At 32.5% G+C, this 22,212-nt stretch overlaps 1 protein-coding gene across 1 annotated transcript; it reads left to right on the top strand.

Moving 5' to 3' along the window:
* Positions 1-18,223: 18,223 nt before the first annotated feature.
* On the top strand, positions 18,224-19,651 carry LOC141398499 (uncharacterized). The gene has a single exon (XM_073975786.1). The coding sequence runs from the start codon at positions 18,224-18,226 to the stop codon at positions 19,649-19,651; it is 1,428 nt and encodes a 475-aa protein (XP_073831887.1).
* Positions 19,652-22,212: the final 2,561 nt, after the last annotated feature.

The raw sequence follows: 22,212 nt of genomic DNA, 5'->3' as shown, positions 1-22,212 counted from the left end.
TTCTTAATTCCACACACATTCCTTGTCCATTAGTCCAAAATCGCGTAAAAAATCAGAAACAAAAGGGAAACAAATAACTGAAAGTCTGTATACACAAACATTGCTTGGACATGTCTCTCTCTCTCTTTAATTTTGAAAATAGAAACATATAAAAATGTATTGAAAATACAAAATTATTCAGAATTTATGGAAAAAATGAATGAAATGTGTGTAATTAAATATAGAAGATACATTTGAAGGAAAGTCTACTGCCTTTCCTATTTATTTAATGTATATTTTATGTGTTTTCGGTTCAAATTATCATGAAAACAAGGAAACAAAAATTAAGAAAATGTTATTTATGTTTCTGTTAATTACGAATGGTGTCGTGGAAACGGGTTAATTCGTGTACGTCGTTCGACAGGCGAACAACGTAATTGAAACGCTCGTGTGAACATGACATAAGCATTTTATCACTATAAATAATAATTTAGGCCATGCTTATATTATAGGCTTTTGCAGGGTTAACCTTCTTTATGAGGATTTATTTGAAATATAAGCAATGGAATTGACATTTGAAACCCAGTGGGTTTGTTTAATCTGGTTATATAAACGTACTATTAGTCCGAATTCACACGTACACATTTTTCGGTAAATTGAGTTTTTGAGAGAGAACAGCGCTCCTCCATCCCCTCCTTCTCTCTCCCTCTCTACCAAAATCTCTATTTACTTTACCGAAAATGTTCTACATGTGAATTCCGACTTACCATTGTTTTGAATATTTGTGCCAAGCACTTTCAATTGCACATTACAATAATACTAACCTGTTTTTGACCATTGGTCGAAATCTTGCTGCTGGAATAGAATATTCCAATCGAATTGCAATTCATTATAAGATGCCATCATGGAGTTATATTTAATGCAGACTCTTCTAATTAAAACGCAAGGTCTCCAGACAAAGCATACATGCCTCTATTCTTCACCTTTATGTTCCGCAACTTAGTGGGTGGTGTAAAAACATGTGATTATTTATTTGTATCTGTTATTGTTTTCGTCTTATCCGTATATTCTTATTCATCACTTTTGTGCATATTTAAATAAGACAATTATGATGACGATTGTAGTTGTCAATAATATTCATATAAATATCTGGATTAGATGTTGCAAACTTCAGCGATTTTTCTAGCACTGATAACTGTTCAGATATAAAATAAAATAACTCTGCTATATTTTCCATAAGGTGATTTTGTTTACGCCTGCGTATTTATCTTAACCGATTTTCTTATGTTTGAATCAATCACATCGGGGAAATAACAATATAAATACCTCAAAATAACAACTAATCATTTAAACGCGTGGTATCACAATAAAATATGAGTTAAAATATCGAACATGTTCTGCCTTCATGTGTTTATTGTTTTATTGTGTTCAAGTGCTCAATTGACGAGAGCTTTGCAAACTTATGACGAGATCAACAAACATGTCATCATATTTGTTGATCTTTTCTCATGCAAATTGTTATTACTCACGTCTCAATGTACATACAGTTTGTCATGGTAATGTTTACGAACTAAAAAAAACGAAAAATTGTTGTTATTGATTTATGAAAAATCATAAAAATTGTGGCAAAAATGTCGGCCTTATGCTTGGTTTACATTTACGAAATCCACTCGATTTCAACTCTCAATTCCTTTGCGTATACGTCAAATAAAAACTCATCTGTAGTGGGATTCTGTAACTCATTTTTGCTGTTATCGACAATTGTCGGTAAAAATAAAATGCTTATAATTTCGATAATTAACGAAATTTTTCGGTAAGTTAACGATGAATAAAAAGTAGTCGCTAGGCTCTACCGACACAAACAGTGATGCCAACTTTTCTTTATGTTTTTAGTCATAATTTTGCTATTTAATTTTACCGATTTTTGTCGGCAATGAAATTGATAGTTGAAATCGAGTGGATTTCGTAAATGTAAACCAAGCATAAAGCAGCGTCGCCCAAAATATTTTCATCAATAGCTGTGTCTTTTTACGTGATAATTTGTAATAATTATTACGAAATGTTACTAATGTTTGGTTTACATTCGGCGTCTTTTCGTGATTTCGAAGGCGTTTCGTGATTTCGCGCGGAATCAAGCAAAAATTATCATGATTGCGCATACAAAAATGAAATCATCTCATTTCGTGATTTCAGCGAAATCAACATCGAAATCACAGTACACGTAATATACAACCATGCTTTTGCCTGAAAAAGTACCAAAAGTTGCAACACTTTTCACGTATCACAATAAACAAGGTAGATGGTTAATTGCTGCAACAAAAAATTTTAGTATCAAAAGCTCTGTTCCAGAACTAAAAAGTTTTTACAATTTTTACTACTTTTACACATATTTCGTTCCCGTACACAAAATTTATATGAAAATCGTTTACGACTTTTACAACTTTTACGATTTTTACCACTTTATAAAGTACGGGAACAGGCCAGTAGTGTTCCTCCTACTCATTACAAACTAAAAAATAACTCATTTTACAAAATAAGTCGTTTTCCATAATTTATTTAGTTATCTCTTCTCTTTTTCATCTCGTAATTATTTTAATAACCAAATGTTTGTTTATGTTTCTGCCAAGAATTGCAAAGTCCGCCTCAAAATATTCGAATTTAAATTAGCCGATCAAACTTGCACATTCTTAAAAGGAACATTTTGCTCAGTGTTCGAAAAGAAACAGTACACTAAAATAACGTACCGCTCCAGGTACGGTATCACTAAAAAATATTTTAGTGTACCGTACCGGAGCATAACCACTAAAAAATATTTTAGCGTACCGTACCGGAGCACAACGAAAATCGTAGTGAACCGCAGTCGGTACACTAAAAAATCGTAGCGTACCGCAGTCGGTACACTAAAATATCGTAGTGTACCACTGGTCGGTTCACTAAAAAAATAACGTACCGGTAATGAACCACACATGTGTTTTTTTATTTATGAGTAAATATGAATTGTTATATGCTTTCTTGGCAAAGAAGGCAAGTATAACTAGGCGTTTACACACAGACGGGAATTACCACTACGAAGAAGCCCTCTAAAGTTTGAGTTTTTGAGGCATTATTCTCATATTCTTACAATTTTGTTTTGTTACCTATTACAAACGGATTTTATGTTTTATGCAATTTTATTTTAATTAATTCAAACATATCAATATTAAAACATCAACAGAATAAACATATTAAAAATTTAAAATATATTAGCTGGAGACTCAATCTTTAGTGATCCGACTGTGGCTGTTTTGTTTGTTCATGTGGATTGGACAAACATAACCTTTTTATGAATTGACTTTTGCCGCAAATAAACATCGTTATGACACCAATAAATTAACGTTTTTCTTTGCCAATCATAGAAATGGTTTTATGACACATGCATTATCATCCCCTTTACTTGTAAAAACTGTCTAATTATTTAACTAGGGAACAAATAATATTTAAAAAACAGTGTTTTAATATGTACATTGACTACAAGGACTCCAATGAGTCCATAATAAAATGTTCTCAAAGCGAGTAAATAGAAATACATAAATTAATAATATGGATTTTAAACCTAATGCTATAGTAGAGGTTGGTTCACTTAAAACTTCTTATAGAATTAATTGAAATATGTATTGTTGGAAATTTTACTTATTTTCATATTTTACACTAATTTTCTCAAAATTCGTATACCGACCGAATTTACCACATTTGTGCTTTTAATTTATACATATAATCTTGAATTTTAGTTACTGTTCTTGCCCTTATTCTCAAAAACATCAAACATATAATTTTTCATCATAATTTACAAAACACACATGTACGGTACATTACCGGTACGTTATGTTTTAGAGAACCAACCAGTGGTACACTACGATAATCGTACTGTACCGCAGTCGGTTCACTAAAAAATCGTAGCGTACCGCAGTCGGTACACTAAAAATCGTTGTGTACCGCAGTCGGTACAGTAAGATTTTCGTTGTGGTCCGGTACAGTATCACTAAAATATTTTTTAGTGTTTGTGTACCGGTACGGTACATTATCGTAGCGTACCTATCCACCTTGGTACGGTACAGAACGGTACGGTACGATACCATAGTGTTTATTTTCGAACACTGATTTTGCTTGCAAATATTTGTAAGTTCTCAGTAACAAAATTCTCTCACAATTTTCTCAAAATTCGCTCTCTTTTACTTTACAAGTTTGTTATCGAACAGCATTTTGTAAAAGTTTTTTACAAATTTGTACAAACTTTTGGGTTATCGTACAGACCTACTGCTAAAAGTTACTGAAAGAATTTTTCCCAGCAACATTTAGCAAGTTCGATCAGCTGTTGTTCGATCACTGTTGCTATCGGTAATACTTCACAACAACTTTATTTTGGTCCTAACTTACCGACACATTTCGTTAATTACCGAATTTATAATTATTTTAATTTTAATTAAAAATTTAATTTTAATTAATTTAATTTAGAGAATCCCACTACTGATTAGATTTTTGCCGGATAACTAAAAATCGTAGTGTACCACGTGCAAAACCCTAAAGTGGGGTACACACGATCAGTTTTGACTGTCAGTTTTGCTCAAATAATCGGTTGCTTGCCAGTGTGGCCGTTCATTTTTGTCAGTCATCAGGCAACCACACTATTTTGTGGTTGCTGGACAGTTTGACACTTATCGATATTTTCGAAAAATCGACAGTCAAAACTGATCGTGTGTACTCCGCTTAAAGCATAGTACACACGGTCCAACAAAACTGACAGTCATCGAGGTCTATTTCGTTAATATCAAAGTCTAGCTGAATAATTACTTTCCTAATCACTAAATTATACCTTAAATGTTGTATTTAAATCATTTTTAGCTAACAAAAAGTTTTTATTTGCCAGAAAATTGCCGTAAAAGTACGTTGACTGTCAGTTTTGTTGGACCGTGTGTACTATGCTTAAGGTTATGTACCACACATGGCACAATTACCCAGGTAGTGGCATCGTAAAATTTTGAATATGTTCCCAGCAAAAAAGTTTGGAAGTACTGCAATGCAGAGTTATGATTTCAATACATCTTTCGATGTAGTCCACAGGGAGTTATGAAAAATGCACTCCGTTCGATACATTTTAGAAGCACTTAATGCAATGGCTTGCATTTTATGCATCTTTAGACTGCATTTAAATTCAATCCAAAATACTACATCAAAGGCTGTGATTTGGATCGAAAATGGACTGCATCCTAGCTGTGTGCCGTGGAAGCAAAATGGAGTGCATCCTAGCTGCGCGCTCTCTTGTAAAATTCATAGGTGAATTCATAGGAAAAGATGTACTCCAGCGGCAATTGTTCTAGTGATTTAACTGCATCCGCGGATGCAAACTTTTTGCTGGGTTATGTCAAAACTTTCTTTATGTTGTTGTGGAAATTACAACAAAAATAATTTTTTTATGAAGGGATTTGACTTTTCATATTCGATCAGCTGGTGTGATACCACTACCTGGTAGTTCTGCCATGGCACCACACATGAGTTTATTATGATTTGTTAGGAAAATTAAATATTTTGTTTTTTTTAATAAATACAAATTAAAAAACGAAAATTAGTAGGAAATGTCCGACTGCGGAGCACTAAACATAACGTTAATCGTATGTTTATTATGATTTTTGAGAAAAATTAAATATTTGATGGCTTTTGGGACAAGTAAAAATTAATAAATAAACATTAAGATGAGCATGTTATATCCATGTACTTTAAATTAGTTACAAAATTTGAGAACTTTAGTTGAAAATATGACAAAATGTATCTGGTACAAATTTTTATAAAACACTATTAGGCCATGTTTATATTATAGCCTTTTGCAGGGTTTACCTTCTTTATGAAGATTTATTTGAAATACACACCGTTTCATGTCAATAGCATATTTCAAAATGCTTTTTGTTACTTCATTTTAGTCGATTTCCGTGAAATAACCTCGGGAATGTTTATATATCTTGGTTTGTAATCTTGTGCGACCATATTATATGGCAAGCGTTTATTTGAGAGATTCCTTTATGACGAAGTACTATTTTCTAGATTTTAGTGCAATTATAAGTAAAACACTGTAACTTAATATTTTTAATTATTTTTTATTTTTTCTTTATAGTACGTTGCCCCAGACTCAGAGCAATAACAATCACCTGATATTTTAATGATTAACATATCTTAATGCTAACATTGAGCCGTATTATGTAATAGGAGTCGTAGGAATTTGAAGTTTCTCGATCAAAAGTACCCAATTTACAGTTGAATTTCAAGTTTATTTTGCGCCATTCCTTCGTTTTCCTTTAGTTTTTGTATAAAACTCTTCTTAGTCAATTTATGCCAAATTTTTAACGTATTATAGGCAATTAAAGTGCACAGCTTTCAGAAGGTCTTATTTCCCCGGTATTAAAGTCATAGTTCGACCAATTTTAGCTTTTTAAACTTGAAATAGCTTTTATTTATACCAATTTTAGTTAAATATTGAATTTTCTTCGACCTTTTTGTTATACAATGTTGTTTTCATTAAATCAAGCTCGAGGTCATTTTAAAAAATCTTAATTTTACAAAAAATTATAACGGTACGTTATCGAAGCCAAACTTTTTGTTGAAAGATACTTAATAAAATTACAAACCAAGATACATAAATAAACTTCCCCGAGGTTATTCCACGGATATCGACTAAACAAAAAGCAATTTGAAATGTGCTATTGACATGAAACGGATTGTATAACCAATGGAATTGACATTTGAAAACCAGTGAGTTTGTTAAATCCGGTTATATATAAACGTACTATTAGATCTTCTTTTACATATAATCAAACATATTCCGCGTTATACTATGTTTACATTTACGAAATCCACTCGATTTCAACTGTCAATTCCATTGCTCAAACGTCAAATGAAATCCAATCGATTTCAGATGAGTTTCCATTTGACGTATACACAAAGGAATTGACAGATGAAATCGAGTGGATTTCGTAAATGTAAACATAGTCTTACTGTGGTTGTACATTAACATGGTACAAATACACAGGTAGCCGCATCGGCAATCGTTGGTAACATAAGGGGTCAAAATTTGTCATCAATTCAATGCAGTTGACACATTTGGCCTGTTCCCGTACTTTATAAAGTGGTAAAAGTCGTAAAAGTTGTAAAAGTCGTAAACGATTTTCATATAAATTTTGTGTACGGGAACGCAAAATGTGTAAAAGTGGTAAAAATTGTAAAAACTTTTTAGTTCTGGAACAGAGCTATTATGTTACCATCAGCTGGCATGATAATGCTACCTGTATTATTGTACCATGTACATTATAGCCCGTTTCCACGGTACGTCGTTCGTTCTCTATTCGTCGTTCGACCCTCAAATACGAATAAATTACTTGATTCCCCATACAAAATTCTGAGAACGAACGAAGATTTTTCTATGTTGTTCAAGTAGAAATACTCTCCGAACAACGATAAAATATGTCCCATCCCTAACAAATGAGAGAATTTATCGAAAATAATAATTATGACATGTCTAAATTCAAAATTGAAAAATTTGTTGAAAACACAAAAACTTTTAGAACAAAGGAAAAATATGAATGAAAATTAATGAACTAAACGTTTTATATAGATGCAGAAGGAAGATGGTTGTGTTTCCTTTTTAATTCCACACACATTTCTTGTCCATTAGTTCAAAATCGCGTAAAAAATCAGAAACAAAAAGGAAACAAATAACTGAAAGTCTGTATACACAAACATTGTTTTGACATGTCTCTCTCTACCTCTCTTTAATTATGAAAATAGAAAAATATAAAAATATATTGAAAATAAAAATTATTCAGAATTTATAAAAAATAAATGAAATGTGTGTAGATAAATATAAAAGATACATTTGAAGGAAAGTCTACTGTTTTTCCTATTCATTTAATGTATATTTTATGTGTTTTCGGTTCAAATTTTCGTGAAAACAATGAAAAAAATATGAAGGAAATTTTGTTTATGTTTCTGTTAATTACGAATGGTGTCGTGGAAACGGGTTAATTCGTGTACGTCGTTCGACAGGCGAACAACGTAATTGAAGCGCTCGTGTGAACATGACATTAATGAATGTCATGGTACAATAATACAGGTAGCATTATAAAGCCAGCTGATGGTAACATAATGTGTCAATTGCATTGAATTGATGTCAAATTTTGACATCTTATATTACCAACAATTGCCGATGCGGCTACCTGTGTATTTGTACCATGATGAATGTACAGTTATGGGTACTTTCATGGCACAATTACCAAGGTAGTGGTATCACACCAGCTGTTCGAATATGAAGTGTCAAATCCCTTTATAAAAAAATTATTTTTGTTGTAATTTCCCCAACAACATAAAGAAAATTTTGACATAACATATTACAAATATGTCGACGCCACTACCTGGTCGAAATGCCTTGGGTACTTCACATGATATGTATTTTACATGTGGGTTGTCACTTTTTATATTCAAAATGTATATGCAAAGTGACAACCCATATGTAAAATAACATATCGTGTAAAGTACCCATTAGTCAACTTAATTATTGCAAAAACAATTATTACATAATTTTAAATAAAACATAATTTTATTGCTATAAACATGGTACAATATTTTGGAAGGTAGGTCAGGTTCGAACAAATTGTGAAAAACAAGGCCTGGGTGTATTTGCTTATTCTGTCAGAATTACGATAACTGAATATACAACAGGTTGTACTGTTTATTTGATATTTTCTATCATTAACTAAAAACGCGAAAAATGAATAGGAGGCTAATGCTTGGTTTACATTTGCGAAATCCACTCGATTTCAACTGTCAAATCCATAGGTTAAACGTCAAATGACATCCAGGTGAGATTTCATTTGACGTTTGAGCTATGGAATTGACAGTTGAAATCGAGTGGATTTCGTAAATGTAAACTTAGCATTAGTTTTCTTTAGAGAGTCAGCTTCTGTATATGTTCAAAAGTTTGTTTCATCACAATGTTGTAATAAATATAAATAATAAATGTTATAATAACAATTTTCATTTCGACTGAATTTTAATATCTATAAAATATTTTGTCATATTTTTCAAAACCATACACATACAGCGACACAGAAAAGTATACATACACCCTACAAAAATGCAGTTTTGGCTAAATCGTTGGGTTCTTTGCAGCAACAACTGCACTGCGTGGATCCTTGATGACAAAATAATCATAACTACACAAATTTATTTTAATCTAATACGTATATTTAATACAATTAAAGAAATTCAATTTTCACAACACAGAAAAGTTTCTTATATACCTCGTTAAAGCTGACCCTTGCTTAATTTTTTGCGTTTTTAGGTATTGTACTTTATAAAAAGCACAAAATTCGTATCAGATGGCAAATCTTGAGACCCTAGAAAGCTTTGAAGTTGTTTTTGTGCGTAATATACCTTCCTGAACGTCGATCAATGCACGTTTTCCCTTAGATTTCGCAGGAAGTGAATAGATTCCGCGGAATTCTTGGTGCAAATTACATATAGATGGCCTTGAATTGCCTTGTAATATTGTCGGGTACAATCCTGGGGCATCAATTGACACAGAAATGTACAATATACGAAACGTTTCGCGCCTATAGTAACGGTAACGTTCATAATACGAAAACCACGTTGTTCACAGTGCAAATTAAATGCTTTTTTGGTAGTGTTTATATTTTGTAGCTTCAGAAGCTTTGGGAACAGGTTTTTAACAAAATATGTCACATTTCTGATTCAATTAACGCCCAAGGATTGTATCAGACCATATTACAAGGCAATTAAATGCATTTTGTATGTAATTTACGCCAGGAATTCCGCGGAATATATTAACTTCCTGAGAAATTTGAGGAAAAACGTGCATTAATCGACGTCCAGCAAGGAATATTTTTCTCAATAACAACTCCAAAGCTTTCTTGGGTCTCAAGATTTACAATCTGAAACTAATTTTGTGCTTTTTATAAAGTACAATACCTAAAAACGCAAAAAATTAAGCAACGGTCAGCTTTAACGAGGTATGTAAGAAATTTGTCCCTAAATAACGACATTTGACCCACAAAAATTATTTTCTTTTCTCTAAAATATATCTCAGACAACCAGAGACATTCGCCAAAACTAAAAAATTTATAAATTTTGATATTAATTTCATAAATTTTGCGATAATATTCGTATTTCCTTGGGGTGTATGTATACTTTTCTGTGTTGTGAAAATTGAATTTCTTAAATTGCATTAAATATACGCATTAGATTAAAATAAATTTGTGTAATTATGGTTATTTCGTCACCAAGGAGCCACACAGTGCAGTTGTTGCTGTAAAAAACGCAACGATTTAGCCAAACCGCATTTTTGTAGAGTGTATGTATACTTTTCTGTGTCACTGTATATACACAATTTTTGTATGCTGATTTGAAAGAATAAGCAAACCAATAGAAAAAAATTGTAATCAGCTGTTTTCTATGCCCTACCTTGTAATGATTCTACCATGGCTATAAATAAATGTAATTATCAATATTTTTGTTAACAGTTTAATTCTTATAGATGTGTATTAATAAAAGAAAATAAAAAGTAGCTAAATTTTACTAAAATTTTTCTTAAAATTAACAAAAAGAAGAACAACTCAGCAAAATTCACAACATTTTAATCTTTCGCGGTATTTTCGAAAAGTTGGTTCTAATATTTCGTATGCCCACCTTGAGTATCAATAACAGCTTGTAAAAGTCTCTGAATTTAATAAATAAGTTTCGGAATATCATATTCCAATGATATTCCATTCTTCTTTAATGCAATTTATTTAGTACCTCCTGTTAATGGGCGGCCTACTCCCGAATTTTTTCTTCAGGTGTACCCATGAATTGTCGATCGGGTTAATGTTAATATGTAGATTTTGGACTAGAATGTCAATGACTTTTGTGCAGTTGTATTACAACTAAGTCATACATAAATAAGATTTATGCTTAGGGTCGCTGTTTTACTACTTATATTGCAACTTGTTTGAATTTTAAGGGTCAACAGGTCCACATTTCTTGACGCTGTCGCTTAAATCATTTTTGAAACACCCAAATAAACCTTCTCTGTCATTGTTTCCTCCTTACCAAAGTCACAGCTTGGTATACAACCCCATACCATAATTGACATATTTCCCAACTTTACATATGGTCTGTTCCTTTACTTTTGAAAATAGTAAAACCGGCAAAAGTAGTGAAAGTTGTAAACTGCTTCCATATGAATTGTACGGTGTCTGAAGTAAAGGAACACTTTTCGAGTAAAAAGTGGTAAAACTTTAAGATTCTTGCACGTAAAGGAACAGGGCTATTATGTATTAATTTTTTTTTTTTGTTTTCATGGTTGTAAGTGGTTTTCGCAATACTTTTTGAGGTCCATCGTGATAGTACAAAACAATTTTAGCCTCATCTGAAAATATAACGTCACCCACTACTAAAGATGACGTGAAATGTTGTCTGTAACAAGTCTGAATAGTTTCTATATATTGTCCTGGGATGGCAATGGTTTTTACCTAGTCACTCGTTTACCAGTTATTTGTAGTGGCTAAACAAGTAATCCTACAAAAAATTTTGGAGTGACAATAAATATATTGCAACGGGAAAATCAGTACTATAAAACTACAAAATTTTTGCAAATTTTTGCGGTCATTATGCATTTTTATGACTTTTGCGGCTAATAATGGGCTAACAGTATTGAATGTGATAAAGTTCTGTGATAATCAAAGCCGTAATGGAGGGTCTTCAGACAGGTAAAAAACGCATGGGACCATATTAACAATAAAAAATGACGAATCGGCCACAGGCAAGTATGCAAAGAATGTATTGTAGGATAACACTATGCAACACTAAAAATGCAAACAACTTCTAGTATGAATTTTTTGAAAGTACATATTTAGACTACCAAACCCCTAGTAGGGTTTTGTCCTGTCAGATCCAGTTCGGACTTTATGGCCTCATCTAAACCGGGTTAAATCTACACTTTTTTGCATTTATCAGGCCTTTATCTCAGAAACGAATAGGAATTTGGCCTTGCTGTCTGTCTTTAGCAATATTGTAGCCCTAAACTAGTGGAACTTATTTTTTAAAAGAATCACATAAGAAAAACTCCATCTAGGGCATCAAAATCTATAAAATATAGAAAATTTTACATAATTGCTGAAATTCTGGTCAGTATCGGCTAAACTATTGGGAGTTGAACCAAGTAACCTTTTGCAAAAATCATTCTGAAACTCTAAAATGCTTACTTCATGTTGTTTCAGCGGTATTTTGCATCATATCTTTTACAACACGTATTTCAAACACAGTTCACACCAACAGCTTATTCTCGCGTTTCGGATTTCACAACATTATTGGCATTTTTTTTAAATCGTCCTTGAAAATGTACATAAACCAACGGCATAGAGGCATTTTACAACAATGGCATGTTCTGAAGAGTTGTGTATTACATTCTAGGGAATATTTTTTCGAAAGAAAATATTCAGAAAAAATTAACGGTTTTGGAGATACGGTGCGAAATATATAAAAATTGTGTAGTTTTTGCATATATTTTGAAATTTGAGGCAATAAATGTAGTTTTTCGAGTTCACTATTTCTCCAAATATTTTATTCTTGTCCTGATCTAAAAATTTGCTTCAGAGGTCAGAAGAAGATTCGCATTGGTTTCAGAGATATAGCCCCGAATATCTTTAAAAACTCAATACGTAACCATGTTTCGATGGGGCCATAAAATCCGAGCTGGATCTGACACAACAAAACCCGTTTGGGTCTGTACTTTCAAAAAATCCTCAGTTCGAATTGTTTGCACAAGATCACCTTAAAAATGTTGCACAGTGTAATAGAACAATGCAAAACAGTCAGATTTTGGCTTTGAGAACATCGAAATACCTCTGGAAAGTATATGGAAAAAATTGACACCAGTGTAGTATTTTGAAACGACCTACGACAGAGCACTATTTCGTCTCTCAATGGTATTAATATGATTTAATTTTTACTAAGTGTATAGATATTGTTACGGAATTAGATTTAACTAATCTCCGTGTAGACGTTGTTTTATTCCCCGATACGATTTGTACCAAATAAAACAGGGTTCGTTTTAGATTACGTTTCTACAATGCTTTATTTACTTTATTACACTTATTCAGAACCGACTTTAATTACAGAGCACACAGCAAGTCTCTAGTTAGCACGCAGCTCTTATTTAACCGATCTGTTCAGTTCAACGCTTAAAACACATCTACTACGTCATTGCCATTTCCCCGGTATTTATACCCCAAAGTCTCCCTGTTCTAGAGTCCTCCAGAACACATATGGCAACATCTCGAATCTGTGCAGCGAACACACAGACGCACATTCGCACTAAGCGAACAACCATACTCACATACATACATGGGGGAATACAATTGGACGACAAGCACAGTAATGACGTAACAACAACAAACAAGTGCAAAGAAGTAACAAACTAAACAATAATTACATGGCAAAACAAAATAAAAGCACATTAATGAAAGGTAAAGTAACATCTAGAATAATGAAGAGAGTTCTACATGGTAGTTGTTGTTGCTTAAATAAAGTAACTGCGTAATAAAAACTTTACGTTACAATTCAAATTTTTAAATTAACGGAAATTAAACTAAACTAACTTAAACCTATCAGTTACATTCGTAACAATATTATCCTCTGTTATCATAATAAATCCAAAAAATTAAAAAGACATCCCCACTGACATCATTAACAAATATCTAATAGTCATTAGTCTGAAAGTCAGAAAAATCGATCCCGAAAGCTCAAACAAAGTCAACTACTACCATTCCAAAGACCAGATCCTAACATGTCAATCTTATTTGTGTAACTTACCGATATAATATAACAACACAAAGCTCTTAAATACATCGGGCCAACATCCTGATATCAACCCTCATAAAATTGTTGGGTCCAATTTAACAAAAAACTCCAAAAACATCCTCCAACGAAGGATCAAGATTTACTAAAAATTGGGGAACTAGTATCCTTAGAGTGGAACATACCGAGTATTTTGTCTTATATGGTGCTATTATAACTTTTCCCCGCAATTTGTAAGTAAATTTCCACGTTTTGATATACTCATCGATATGTAGGTTAAGTACCAGCGTTCGAAATTTCGAACAGTCAACTTTGCACATCTGTAAAGTCGCGCTTGCGCATGTAAATCAAGTTCTCTATATTTTGTGAAACGGCTACATATATTGGCAATAATTCCCCATGATTACTTTTTTAATTTTATTTTTTTTTATAATTTTTTAAAATTAATTTAAAAAAGATCCAAAAATATAGGTTTTAAAAATCTAGCCTTAACATCGAGGGGGAGGTGGGGTTTTCAAGGGAACAATTTTTTTTTATTTGCTGACAGATTAGACTTTACACATATACCAAAACTTGTTTAAAATTTAAACTTTTTCATCCATAAATATTTTTTTGAAAAAAGGTGATTTTACTGTTCGAAAAATCGAACACCAAGTACGAAATGGGTTAATTTTTGGTTTAACTAAGCTCATTAATGCTCCAATGAATGTCCAAAGTGGATAGACAACTCATTAAGGAACGAACAATTAATATGAAATTTTCTACAATTTTGGTTTTTGCAATACATTTGTTGCCTAAATGTATGTACAAAAAACCCAACCTTATGTCCCGGTCCACACTAGAGTGATTTCATTGAAAAAATTGCATGAAATTATGCGTCTCTAGATCGACTTCCATAGTAGAGTAAAATCATAAAATTGCTGTAGTGGGGAATTCGATTTAAGAACGCCTAATTTCATGAAATTTTTTAATGAAATTCACGCTAGTGTGGACCGGGATTATTGAACGAATTTCTTGTAATTAATGGTCTGTTCCTTTACTTTTGAAAGTGGTAAAACCGGCAAAAGTAGCAAACGTTATAATCTGCTTCCATATGAATTGTATGGTGTCTGAAGTAAAGGAACGCTTTTCGAGTAAAAAGTTGTAAAACTTGAAGATTCTTGCACGTAAAGGAACAGAGCTTAAATTTTTAAAAATTCGTCGTTTGCAACAATTTAAAAAGTTTAAAAAGTTTTTACAATTTTTACCACTTTTAAACATTTTACCCGAAAAAGCGTTCCCATACACAAAAAAGTTGTAAAATGTTCACTTCTCTTTAAACAAAAATGGCACCGAATGACGCTCTCTTTAAAAACTTTTTACTCGAAGAATTTGAGCGTGTAAAAAAATAGCAAAGTGGTTGCCGGCGTCTGATTGGCTTATACGCTGACTTTGACATTTGTTCCAGTTTTTTTGACGTATTTTCCATTTTTCCGTTCCCGAACTATTTCAAAAAACTTTTATGTGAGAATAATTTTTTTACAGTTCTCTCTTTTACGAGTTTTACTATTAAAAAGTTCGGGAACGAAGCTTTAGTTGACAAATGTCCAATTTACATTAGCAACTTTTGCGTCATTTGGAGCTGATTCGTCATTTATTTGCTAAAACAGGCAACATTTTGCGTTATTTGCCATACAAAAATAAATTACGATAGCTGCGTCATTTATTCTAAACAACGCACGAAAACACCATAATATTATAAGCAGCCCTGTTTTTTGTCATAAACTACGAAAAAATGCAACTGTTTTATGATGTCTTTGTTTGTGTGTGTTGTAGAAAAACTAAAATACTCAAACGATGACAAAAGTGAAAATAAATGATTAAAAAACTTGCAAAATTATGTTTTTTTGTTTTTGGAATTAATTTAAGTTATTTGATACACATTTGTGTTATGAAATTCCTATTTTTCTGAATAAATATATTGTGTGCCTGTGTTTGTGTTATTGTATAAGTGTGTATGTGCGATTGTGTGCGTAAGCAAATGACGCAAAAAAACAGATGTAAATACACTTCATTTGATTCTAGGATTTCCTAAAACGAAGTCATTTAATATGCATATGTAAATTGGACTTAACTGTATGTATCAGAATAAAAATACTTACCCTCATTATTATAACCCTGTAGGAAGTGTGGGGTCATGTGTTGACATGTCGCCACTTTGTCTACTAATATGGTGACAAAGTCAACACTTTGTCACCAGGTTGTCAACTATTGATACCTTTACCTTAATAAGAAGAATCACAGAGTATATTGACAGATGATAGCCCAACGAAGCATCTTTTTTAATTTTCTTAATTGTTTGGCGTAAAATAATTTTTGCGGTTGGTGAAAAAATTGTTTTTGTAAAAATCAATAAAATATCGTGAAAACTTAAAGCATGTAATTTCAATAACAAGTATGACCAAAAGAAAATATAAAAGACATGTGAAAAATAAACAATTTTATAGCAAAGTACGAATTCTGAGGCGACTAACAACATTTGTGGTGAAATTTCGACAATTAGACATTATGTGGAACCTTTAGAGAAGATTGTGGAGCCTGATGTATATATTGTCCCGTCTCGCTGGAAATGCTGAATGCAACTAAATATAATAATGAATTACAATGTTGAAGAATTATTTGGCAAAAATCGATTGTGAGATTTTTCCAATGATATACAGCTGTAATAGGCAAGCAAATTTAAGGACATATTTTTTATTTATGTTTATTTATACATGTTTATTCTTTTCAATTCCTAGATGTTATATCAACATTCAGCGAATCGCCTGATAAAACGTTAAGTGCAACAGAAGAAGAACTATTTTAAGCAGACAAGTCATTGGTGCGACTTGGCCAAGAAAATAAAACGAAAACGTTTTTTATTAATGATATGTTAAAATGTTTAAGCGGCCTTGAAAACATTGTCTTTATTTACTAATTTTTACTTATGTGGAATCTTTGGCTTAGCCATTTAAAAAGATAAAAATACAGTAATACGCAATTTGTACATTTTTAGCATTTTCATTATTATTTGTTTTATTCTTTAATGAAATATAGTATTTAAACAATTGTGTAGCTTCATCTTCTTATTAAGGGGTAGTTTACACTATATGTAAATGTCATATGACATGAAATTTTCCATCGTTAAATATTCACTAATATGTGGAATATTGGAGATTTTCCTTACGCCATTTATTCTGTGCGTCCACCCCAGCAAAAACGTAATAAAATTACGTCTCCACATTGCCTCCGTGGGTAGATATGGAATGTTTTTATTTCGTGTCATATGACATTAGGTCTGTTCGATAACTTCGCAAGTAAAAAGTATTTGCAAGTTCTTGCGAGTACTTGCAACACCTCCCAGTGTTCTTTCACTGAACAAGTTTGTTATCGAACAGCATTTTGTAAAAGTTTGTACAAATTTGTACAAACTTTTGAGTTATCGTACAGACCTATTGATAGATAGTGTAAACTACCTCTAAACGTACTATATAGATGTTATATCTATGAAAAGTTCCAAAATAAGCTAAAAAATTTAGTATTGAAAATCTGGTACTATTGACCCACTACCTCCAATGTCTATACTGACTCACTACTTCCATTGTCTATACTGACTCACTACCTCCAATGTCTATATTGACTCACTACCTCCAATGTCAACACATGGTTCCTGAGGAATTACTGACTTACTATTGACATACTAGTTCCATTGTCAGTACTGACTTTCGAATGACACGTTCATACAAAATGTCTATAGGAAATTACATTAGTTGTCTACAGTTTGTCAGTAGTACTGTTGACAATGCCAGTAGTAAGTCAGTATAGATTCACTATTGACATTTCCTACAGGGAAGTCTTCTTTTGTTATAGTTTGGATTTACCAAATAGATTTATAGCGTTCCGGTTAACTGAAAGTTAAAAGTGATGAGTGAATTTCAAGGAGGAGCTTCTTAAAGTACAGTACTGTGGTGTATTTCATGATGTATTGATATTTGATGGCAACCCTGCAATGTTAAGTTTTTCTACTCAATGCTAATGTATCTTTTGTACTAATTAGTATTCGTTACATTTTTAGTAACAGCCATTTTACTTACTAGTTATTATTAACTTGTTCACTTCGATTTCAACTATCAACCAGATCAAAACGTTCGACTCCATTTTTATATTCATCTTTGTTGTTAGTTATTTAATAAATAAAGTATTATTTAAACATTAATCAACGCGTGCTCATTTTTCAATATAAATACACAACAAAGTTGGCGACGAGGATAAACTCAAGTTCAAAGAGTTCTCAATAAGATTTTGTGAAAAAAATATCTATTTTCAACTTCAACAAAATCCATAACCTAAAATGGATCAAAATCAATTGGCGAAACTGTTGGAAGCCATTACAACAATGGCAACAGCAATGCAAAATCAGCAACAAGCTTCAACTTCGACATCCACCAATGTGCAAATAATTACAAATTTCGATGCCTTCGAACCTAAAACCGAAAATTTTCAAACGTACAAGGAACGGTTGGAGCTTCACTTGCAGCTGAAAGGAGTGTTCGACGACAAAGCGACCTGTGCAAAGCTTTTGTTACAATATATCGGTTCACCTGTATATTCAACTCTATCTACTTTAGCTGCCCCAAGAAACGTTAGTGATTTGAAGTACGACGAAATCATTCAATTTCTAACTTCTCATTTTTGTCCGAAGAAAAATATTTTGGTGGAGCAACACAAGTTTCTTTGTGAAATTCAAAATGAAAATCAAACCATATCAGAATTTGTTGCAATTCTTCAACAGCGAGCCAGTGCATGTATGTTTGTGTGTCAATGCAAAAAATCAGTGGCAGAAATATTTTTGCGCTCTCAATTCATCCGAGGCTTAAGAGATGATTATATACGCGAGCAACTACTTCAAACGCCCGAGGCAACATTTACACAGATTGTTGAAAAAGCAACAACAATCGAAGCAGCAAAAATCAACAATATGGTTATCTCTCAAAACACATCAACACAAATCAACCAAGTTCAAGAAAGCCGCCAAATCAACAAGATTCGAAGCCGCAATCAAACCCATCATAACAACCGAAGAACACAAAGTAAAATTAATTACAGCGAATTGGGACTTAATGGTATGTGTGTGCGTTGTGGACAGACAAATCACTTCGCTAATGAGTGCAAAATAAACAAAAATACCTTAAAGTGCCGTTTATGTGGGAGAGTCGGCCATTTACAACAAGTGTGCATTCAGGAGAAAATCAATCAAAGGAAAACAAAAATCGATAAATATACAAATTCGATCGATAATTGCAATCAGCTGTTCGATAGTAGCTCATCACATACACATGACACTAGTGATTTTTTTGGTATCAATCAAGTGCAAAAACATAAACAAACAGCAACAGAGGATATTGAAAATTTTTACACAAAAATAAAAATTGAAGGAAAAAATCAATGTTTCGAGTTGGATTCTGGTGCCGCATATACCCTAATACCGGAAAATCAATTTCAAAAACTGAAAATAAATAATCCGGTACGGAAATCCAGCATTGAACTTCGTTCATATACCGGTGAAGTGTTTGTGCCAATGGGTGTTGTTACCATTCAAGTGCAATATAAAAACAGAAAATCAATAGAAGAAATATACATTGTCGATTCAAAGTATCCAGCAGTAGTGGGCCGTACTTGGATACGCCACTTAAATATCAATTTCAATGATGCCGATTTGGAACATTCAGTTTACAATCGAAACAAAAACAACATTTTCAGTCAAAATTGCAACAATTAATTCGGGGAGAAAGCGAGGAAGAAACCAAAAACAGCACAGCAATGAACCACAAATCAGTTTTAAAATAATTAATTGCAAACTATCAACTTTTCGTTTCACTAAGCAACATCAATTCGACAAATTCAACACATTCTGAGAATAATTCGACGAACAAAAATCAAAATGTAATTAATATTGTCAACTCTTCAGATTCTTCAAATGTTCCTGCAGCTCCTGAATATTCAATGCGATTGAGTTGTAAAGAAGACCTGTTCGTTTACCATTCGGGCAAAGCACTTTTTAAGCCTGGGAGATTGTGGTGTATTTCATGATGTATTGATATTTGATGGCAACCCTGCAATGTTAAGTTTTTCTACTCAATGCTAATGTATCTTTTGTACTAATTAGTATTCGTTACATTTTTAGTAACAGCCATTTTACTTACTAGTTATTATTAACTTGTTCACTTCGATTTCAACTATCAACCAGATCAAAACGTTCGACTCCATTTTTATATTCATCTTTGTTGTTAGTTATTTAATAAATAAAGTATTATTTAAACATTAATCAACGCGTGCTCATTTTTCAATATAAATACACAACAAGTACACATTGTCAGTTTTGAATGACGATTTTTTGCAATTATCGATAACTGTCCAACCATCCAGCAACCACAAAATATTTTGTGGTTGCATGATTAATGACAAAAATGAACGGCCACACTAGCAAGCAACAACAAGACTGTCATTCAAAACTGACAATGTGTACCCAGCTTAACATTAACTTTCAATGTACAAATTATAGCTGTGTTCCAGAACTAAAAAGTTTTTACAATTTTTACGACTTTTACACATTTTACTCGAAAAAGCGTTCCCGTACACAAAAAAGTGGTAAAATGTTCACTTCTCTTTAATCAAAAATGGCGCTGAATGACGCTCTCTTTAAAAACTTTTTACACGACAAATTTGGGCGAGTAAAAAAATAGTAACATGGTTGCCGGCGTCTGATTGGCTGATACGCCGACTTTGACATTTGTTACAGTTTTTTTGACGTATTTTCCATTTTTCCGTTCCCGAACTATTTCAAAAAACTTGTGTGTGGGAACAATTTTTTTGCAGTTCTCTCTTTTACGAGTTTTACTATTAAAAAGTACGGGAACGAAGCTTATATTTTTAATGCCTACAAATTGGTTTATTTTGCGTTTTGAAATCCATCAGATAGTAAAAGAACACATATAATAGCTCTGTTCCTTTACGTGCAAGAATCTTCAAGTTTTACAACTTTTTACTCGAAAAGTGTTCCTTTACTTCAGACACCATACAATTCATATAGAAGCAGATTACAACTTTTGCTACTTTTGCCGGTTTTACCACTTTCAAAAGTAAAGGAACAGACCAAATAATGGCCCTTATGCTTGGTTTACATTTACGAAATCCACTCGATTTCAACTGTCAAATCCATAGGTTAAACGTCAAATGAAATCCAGATGAGATTCAAGCTAGTGTGGACCGGGACTAACAATACAATGTTTGCGGAAATTGTACATGTAACTTTTTTTTATCAAAAACTATTGCTCTGTTCCAGAACCTGCAAGAAGCTACTATTTTTTACTACGATAGAATTTTTCCCTTTTTGTTATCGAAAAAAAAAAAAAATAGTAAACATTAGTAGATTATAGCAGAACTCGATCTATAAATACCTAAAAGTTTCAATGAAACCACTCTTTTTTGACCTTCGACTAAGTTCGTAGATACACGCATGGTACAATAATACCTTCGTTCCAGAACTAAAAAGTTTTTACACATTTAACACATTTTGAACATTTTTCCCCGAAATGCGTTCCCGTACACCAAAAAAATTGGAAAATGTTCACTTCTCTTTGAACTAAAATGGCGTTGAATTGCTTTCTCTTTAGAAACTTTTTACACGACAAATTTGAGCGAGCAAAAATGTGCAACATGTTTGCCGGCTTCCGATTCGCTGACACGCCGACGTTGACATTTGTTCCAGATTTTTTGACGTTTCTGCCATTTTTCCGTTCCCGTACATTTTGGAAAAATGTGTGCGTTGAACTCATTTTTGACAGTTTTCTCTTTTGAACATTTTACCATTAAAAAAGTACTGGAACGAAGCTAATGTATAAGGTAGGCCACAGCTAACAGCTGATTACAATTTTTTCTTGTTATGGCTATTCTTTCAAAAGCAGGGTTGTCATTTTTTACTGTTATTGACATTATGCAATTATTTAGGTAGATGCATCAATAAATTGTTCCAACAAAAAACAGTTTTACCACTATGGGCCATTATTACATGTGTTCTTTTACTATCTGATGGATTTGAAAATGCAAAATAAACTAACTTGGAGGCATTAGAAATATAATTTTCACATAACAAAAGAAGACTTATGCCAAGTTTACACTAGCGCTCCAAAATCCACTGGATTTCACGAAATCCTGAAATACACCTCGGTGTTCACACTCATTTTTTGTTGATTTCAAACATATCACAATGATCAAGGTAGATGCATATGCGCAGCTGATCGAACATGAATTTTCACAAGTTGTTGTAAATTGAAATAATCA

The sequence above is a fragment of the Musca autumnalis genome, unplaced genomic scaffold (genome assembly GCF_047663935.1).
Source record: "Musca autumnalis isolate F117 unplaced genomic scaffold, ASM4766393v1 scaffold_3, whole genome shotgun sequence".
NCBI lineage: Eukaryota > Metazoa > Arthropoda > Insecta > Diptera > Muscidae > Musca > Musca autumnalis.
Note: the sequence above shows the minus strand (reverse complement) of the source record. Positions and strands in the feature narration are given on the sequence as shown.

Coding starts and splice junctions, on each gene's coding strand:
- LOC141398499 (XM_073975786.1), top strand. CDS start 18,224: ATGGATCAAAATCAATTGGCGAAACTGTTGGAAGCCATTACAACAATG.